Source organism: Cydia splendana, chromosome 8 (genome assembly GCF_910591565.1).
Source record: "Cydia splendana chromosome 8, ilCydSple1.2, whole genome shotgun sequence".
In the NCBI taxonomy this organism is placed as follows: Eukaryota; Metazoa; Arthropoda; class Insecta; order Lepidoptera; family Tortricidae; genus Cydia; species Cydia splendana.
Window position 1 is genome coordinate 10,152,476 of NC_085967.1, and position 6,636 is coordinate 10,159,111.

General features: G+C 37.1%; 1 protein-coding gene across 2 annotated transcripts; it reads left to right on the forward strand.

Annotated features, from left to right (window-relative positions):
• Nucleotides 1-294: 294 nt before the first annotated feature.
• Nucleotides 295-6,618, forward strand: LOC134792810 (probable cytosolic iron-sulfur protein assembly protein Ciao1). Of its 2 annotated transcripts, XM_063764183.1 has the most exons (6): nt 295-439; nt 2,221-2,442; nt 2,555-2,686; nt 2,882-3,058; nt 5,609-5,802; nt 6,311-6,618. In XM_063764183.1, the coding sequence occupies exons 1-6, from the start codon at nt 432-434 to the stop codon at nt 6,493-6,495; spliced, it is 918 nt and encodes a 305-aa protein (XP_063620253.1). In that variant the 5' UTR covers nt 295-431; the 3' UTR covers nt 6,496-6,618. The 2 variants fall into 2 exon arrangements, with proteins under 2 accessions (XP_063620253.1, XP_063620252.1); XM_063764182.1 differs by lacking the exons at nt 2,221-2,442; nt 2,555-2,686; nt 2,882-3,058; nt 5,609-5,802; nt 6,311-6,618 and adding exons at nt 599-918; nt 1,001-1,188; nt 1,262-2,061 and having other exon boundaries at nt 296-439.
• The last annotated feature ends 18 nt before the right edge of the window (nt 6,619-6,636 follow it).

The following is a 6,636-nucleotide window of genomic DNA, read 5'->3' on the forward strand; positions in this document are numbered from 1 at the left end:
GGTCCTTGCTGCAGAGGGGAAATAGTGCGAATGCCGCCTCCCTTCCGTGCTTAGAGAATATAACCAATTAATTATATTGTTAATTACTCCGAGCTTCCGTGTTGCTCGAAGTAATAAATAGAAAATTCGATAGTTTTAAAATGTTTGAGCCTTGGTTTTAAACGTCGATCGTTTTTACAAGAATTGGTATTCGAATGACATTTTAATGCATTTTAATTTTAAGGCATTTGTCAATGTCATTTCCTAAATTTCCTTATTCTGTGGTGAGAATTGTGTGCAAATTATGTGACTGCTTCTTCACAGATTTATTGCAAAATACTCTTTTATCTTCATTTAGTTCATTTTCTTCTTTGTACTCGTCTACTGCAGAGTTATCGTATTAATCACAGCTACTATTTATATCAAAGAGAAATACCAATTGTTTTTACTTAATGAGCGGGTATGTATTTGCATCTATGATATTTATTATCTTGGTGATATACTGCAATTAATTATCGAGACATCACATTTATTTATACTTATTTCATTGCCTGCACTTCATTATATTGTCCTGGTATTCGGTGATAATTAGTTGATTATGGAATTCAACAATTTATAGGTTATCCTTGAGATATATCAAAGTAAACAACTGAGTGCCTGCGTAGATCATGGCTCGGATGGAGTTGTTGCAAACTGTGACCGGTCACAAAGGGATAGTGTGGAATGTATCATGGCAACCTCTCGGTAAAATGTTTGCTTCATGTGGAGAGGACAAAACCATCAAACTTTGGAATAAAGAAGGGCAGGAATGGGCCATAAAGACAGTTCTCGTGGATGGACACCAACGCACCATTAGAGAAGTGGCATGGTCGCCGTGTGGAAATTTCCTCGCTACAGCCAGCTTCGATGCAACCACAGCCATTTGGGATAAGAAAAGTGGTCTGTATGGATTTCTATTTACTTAATCTAAACTTATTATAAAAGTTTATGATCCTATTGCAATATCATCCTATGTCTGCAGGTCAGTTTGAATGCAATGCTACACTGGAAGGACATGAGAATGAAGTAAAAAGTGTGGCATGGTCTCAATCAGGGCAGCTGCTGGCAACTTGTGGGCGAGATAAATCTGTGTGGGTGTGGGAGGTTGCAGGGGATGATGAATATGAATGTGCATCGGTTCTCAATGCCCACAATCAAGATGTCAAGAAAGTTAGTATTGTTATACATACTGAAATCATTAAGTTTATAGAAGTCTGAAAATTTAAATTGATTATTTTTGTAGGTGGCATGGCACCCAACTCTAGACATCCTGGCTTCTGCATCCTATGACAACACTGTAAAGCTGTACAAGGAAGATCCTGTTGATAATGACTGGTCATGTGTAGCAACTTTGCACTCACATGAGTCCACTGTGTGGAGCTTAGCCTTTGATAAGACGGGAGAGAGACTGGCCAGCTGCAGTGATGACAGAACTGTCAAAATATGGAAGGAATATAAACCTGACAATCAGGAGGGAGTCATGGTTGCGGACCGAGATTCTGTATGGAAATGTGTTTGCACACTTTCAGGGTATCACTCAAGATGTGTATATGACATAGCTTGGTGCCATAAGACTGGGCTGATAGCCACTGCTTGTGGTGATGACATAATTAGAATATTTAAAGAGGCTGAGGCCTCTGACCCTAATGCCCCGACATTTGATTTGATTTGTACAAAACTGAATGCTCATGCTCAAGATGTAAATTGTGTTGCATGGAATCCTACTGGGAACCAAGAACTGCTTTCTTGTAGTGATGATGGTGAAATAAGAATATGGAAAATTTCTGACTAGTGACTATGGCACAAGTGTTGTTTAGTTTTAAGGTCAAATTTGTACTATACTGTATACATTTTAGAATATTATGTATAATCCACTTAGAATAAGATGTTGTTCGTTGATTTTATTAATCATACTTACTTCATTGACCTTAAATGATGTATTTGTTTTTATAATGGTAAATTATTATGTTTTATTGTTAATTTCACAGATTGTTTTAAATATATATTATCACTTGAAGTGAAATAAATTCATTTCATAAAAGCAGAACATTATAGTTTTATTTGAAATCAAATCAGTTGCAATCTGTTATATCTATATTTCCAAAAATATAGGTCTTATGGTTATTGAGTTATGATAGAACATCAGATGTGTAATTATGTGTAGCTTTCCTGTGAGAGTATCTAATTTTTACGTATTTTTAGGTCTTATCTGATGCTTGTGAAATTAGGAAGATTGCACATAATTGGCAAACAATCTATTTTCCATCATTTTTATTCTATTTCTGCATCCATCAAAATGTCAATGGGAGAAAAAACTGGAGTGACAGTTGGCAAAGTGGTGTCTGTGTTGGAAGATTTTGCACCAAAAAGCCTTGCAGAAAGCTGGGATAACACTGGCTTGCTGGTAGAGCCATACACTCCTAGGTACCTAATCATTTCCATAAACTATTAAAATACAATTATTACTATTTGTATTATTAAAAAAATTACTCATAAGCGAAAATCATTGGTTCAACAGCATAATTATTATTTTCAGGAATATTACAAAGCTGTTACTAACCAATGACTTGACAGAGGATGTGGCTATTGAAGCCGATAGCCAAGGATGCGAAATGATTGTTGCGTACCATCCTCCTATTTTCGCTCCTCTGAAATCCGTAGTGCAAAGGTAAACTATTTTATATTTTTTTAATGGGACTCTCATGTTCTCTAGCCAAGATGGTGCCCTAAGGAATTGGGCCTTGAAGTATAATTCTAATTTAGAATGTTAGACGGCAGCGGCACATACTTCCGCTCTCTAAATTGAACGCAGAGGAGCTGGTCTAATCAATAAAACACTGGAAAATTACTTCATTTCTTTCAGTGCTTGGAAGCAACGCATCATATCTTTCCTACTCGAAAAACGCATATCCCTCTATTCTCCCCACACGAGCTGGGACTGCGTGCAAGGCGGTGTGAATGACTGGCTGGCTTCAGCCTTCCCGGTCAAGGAGTCCAAACCTATCACGCCAGGGGTTGACCCTAACTTCGGAGCGGGAAGGTAATTTTAGCACTAACTCTAGCACTAAAACTAGTGTGTTATCGCGAACAGCACATTTTTCTCTCCTGTGGGCAATAGTTAACAGCTTGTGGGCATGTAAGCAATGATTTTATCATAGTTCTCTAAATAAAAGGAGGACCTTTTCACGTGGATAAGGGTTAAATAAGAAAATTAACCTTTATAGCCCTTAACTCTTGTGTATGTCTACAGGAAAGACATAACACAGTGATCTGTTTGACCCAGTTATTTTTTTAAACTCATTATCCAGTAGGTAATATGTGACGTCCCACGGTCAAAGGTACCTTATGGCGGGTATGGAGTTATGCATACCCCAGTAATCTACAATAAATAAGCTATCGATAACACAAAAGATCAACCTTCTAGGTTGCGTAGTTACAGAGATATGATTTTTTGAAAATAATGTTGTGAAATGAGCAACTTTACGATAGAGAAGTTTTAAGTTTAGCCGCCTAAAAAACTATGTTCCTGAAGTAAGTTACATAGTTGACTACAAATAATAATGCCTTATATATCTGAGATTAAAAAAATATTGCGACTTGTTCTGTAATGCAAATAGAAACTTTTGATATCGACTGATTTATGTGTATACTAACCAATCTCTTGAAAATAAAGTTTTATTTCATTTTCACGATTGATTGCAATGAGCTCTCAAGATTTAAATTTTATCTATTAGAAAACGACACTGACAGACAGTTTAAGCAAAAAACAATACCGATTTAGAGGTGAAAATGTATTTTCTGACTTTTTCATACAAAATCACAAAATTGAATATTTTTACTTTTAATGTGACACACAATCAATTTTTCTGAGCACATATGAAAGAAATTCTGTCATTCAAATGAAATAAATCCTAAAACCCCAACTAAATACTATATTTAACCCCTTATGCCACTTTAAACTTACATAACAATAACAGTATTTGCTCCATACATTTACGAAAAGGTACCTTATGGAAATAAATCTAATAATACATCACTACAAAATATCAATCATATTATAGTTTATCTTTTATGAATAGAAAATATTAATTTACATTAAACTGCCCCCAATTTAATTAGTTCTTCGTCATAATAATCTTAAAAAAGACCAATAATTTGTATGTAATGAAAAGGTACCTTGTGGTCAAGTTACATGATGAGGCATGATGATGATGGAACAGTTAGGATGAACTAATAATATTTTGGGGTTAAGATGGTATAAATCGTCTATTTCTTATCAATAATATATTTCGGCTGCTATTGAAGATAAGCGGCATTGAGGTTCAATGACCTCAGATATTCCATAAGGTAATGCGTCGGGTATTGGCATTTTTCAGCAAACCAATGGCTGATTTACTGCATGCGACCAAACCAAATGAAGATTATTCTAGTTAAGAAAGACTTGACAAGAGTAACTTTGGTATAATAGCAGTCTACTTGGATTTGTGATGTCGGTCTATGTACGGTTATAATATTTGCGAGGCGCCCCAACCAGAACTGAAATTATCAAATTAGTTTTGCAGAATGCTAATACAGTTCTCTACCAAACTTCTTTTCCCGTATTGACTAGATTTTTTGGGAATTTTCAATCTTTTTTCCATAAGGTACCTTTTCTACTAAACTCTGAGACGACATTACTAGGCTTATAACTAACTTATAACAAAAATAAAAACAGGTAAACAAACGTTAGGCATTAAGGTTTCAGATCACACAATAAAAAAAATTTGAGCATTTTTTCACCTCTTTACAAAACATTTAATATCTCCGAAACTAGAAACCCTCATAAGGTACCTTTTCCCGTGGAACGTCACATATGCTCACCAGGAACGCATTTGGCCCATTGACGTATATCTCGGGACGGGCCTTACGGGCACTAAAAATGCGGTAACACTCACGCATTCGAGCCAATCGTGCAGTCTAAAGCAATTAGTTGCGACCAATCGCGCGCGTGATGCGACTTATCAACCAATCGCGTTGTAGCAGTGTCACACCGCTGTACTGCGGGGTTACCGCGAACCACGTTCGACGTGTTGCCTCTCTGTCGCACTTGTAAATTCGTACGTAAGTGTGACAGAGAGGCAAAACGTCGAACGTGGTTCGCGGTAGGCCCTCTGGCCCCACATTCATGCCTCATTCTTATTGCCCGTAAGGCCAGTCCTGAGATATACGACAATGATTTAGCCAAATACAGCCCTATAGGTAGATCCTAGGAATCCTAGCGGGCTATGCCCTAAGACACTTACCTATTTAAGCGGACTTGATTCACTCGATGATTGGTTATTAAATAGGGTTCAAGAACAAATAAGAATCTTAAGTTTTCTGACTCTTAACGCAGTTTTTCGACTGCTGTTATTGTCGATCATCTTTCATCATTCTTTTTTCATGTTACAGTCACCACACGGGATTGTTACGCCATTTAGGGTTCTTGCTAAATTGGAAATTCTATAGCGTAAGTATTGAACAACCAATTTAGCTGGGACCCTAAATAGCGCAACAAATGCGGAGCGTGATGTTACCTACAAACCGCACCCTCATTTTACTGTGATTTCAGGTTCCTACACCTCCAAGCCGAGATCCCTCTATCAGACGCGATCGCTAAAATGAAGCAGCTGACCGGCTTGCCCCACGTTCGCCTGGCGCTGGCTAAAGGCAAGGCGCCGTCAGACGGCGTCAGAACCGTCGCGCTGTGCGCCGGATCCGGCGCCTCCGTGCTTAAAGGAGTGGCTGCTGATTTATATCTGACTGGTGAGTAGGAGAATCATATCTATCTGCTACAAAGTCTACTTCTGAAGATATCAATGGACTATATGGCTACAAAGTATATATTATTGTAAGTACAGAGTAATAGGTAAGCTTAGAGTGCTCACTCTGTATACATATATACATAAAAACTCATGTTTTAAGTGAGCTTAGCGGAAACTATCTGTAATAAAATTTAAGAAGTTTTAGTTTTAAGCGAGTTTAATACTTATTAATAATAGGTAGCTTTTAATATACCTCCCATACAACTATACTATTTATTAAATAAGTTAGGAAACTGATGTATGGAGTGAGCACTGTATGTTTACATAATTATATTATCATTCACAAAGTAAACGTAATATTTAACTTTCCCGGTTACAAATTAAAATGTAGAGGTGTATAGTAAGTAGTATTAGTAGTATACATACTTACAAATCTTGCGACCCAACGTTCTTTAGGAACTCTGTATCTGTAAGTCGAATCAACTATTTATCATATTCATTATTTTCAGGTGAAATGCTTCATCACGACGTGCTCGATGCGGCCCAAAAAGGTATTTCTGTTATCTTAACCAACCATTCAGATTCCGAGAGAGGGTTCCTATCAGTGTTCTCGCCGGATCTACAGAAAAGGTTAGACAACCAAGTGCAAGTGTTTGTAAGCAAGTCTGACAAGGATCCCTTGGTTACCGTGTAATGTAAGGTTACACTTGCCATAGACACAAGAACTATGTAGATAAACACAGTTAAATGTATCGAGAAGTGATTTTAACAACTGATGCCTAGGTGGCGCTGTACGGCACCATTACCTTTTGTCTATGCGCTTAATTAATATTCT

Coding starts and splice junctions, on each gene's coding strand:
- LOC134792810 (XM_063764182.1), top strand. CDS start 648: ATGGCTCGGATGGAGTTGTTGCAAACTGTGACCGGTCACAAAGGGATA. Junction 919..1,000: donor CATTTGGGATAAGAAAAGTG/GTCTGTATGGAT, acceptor CTATGTCTGCAG/GTCAGTTTGAATGCAATGCT. Junction 1,189..1,261: donor ACAATCAAGATGTCAAGAAA/GTTAGTATTGTT, acceptor TTATTTTTGTAG/GTGGCATGGCACCCAACTCT.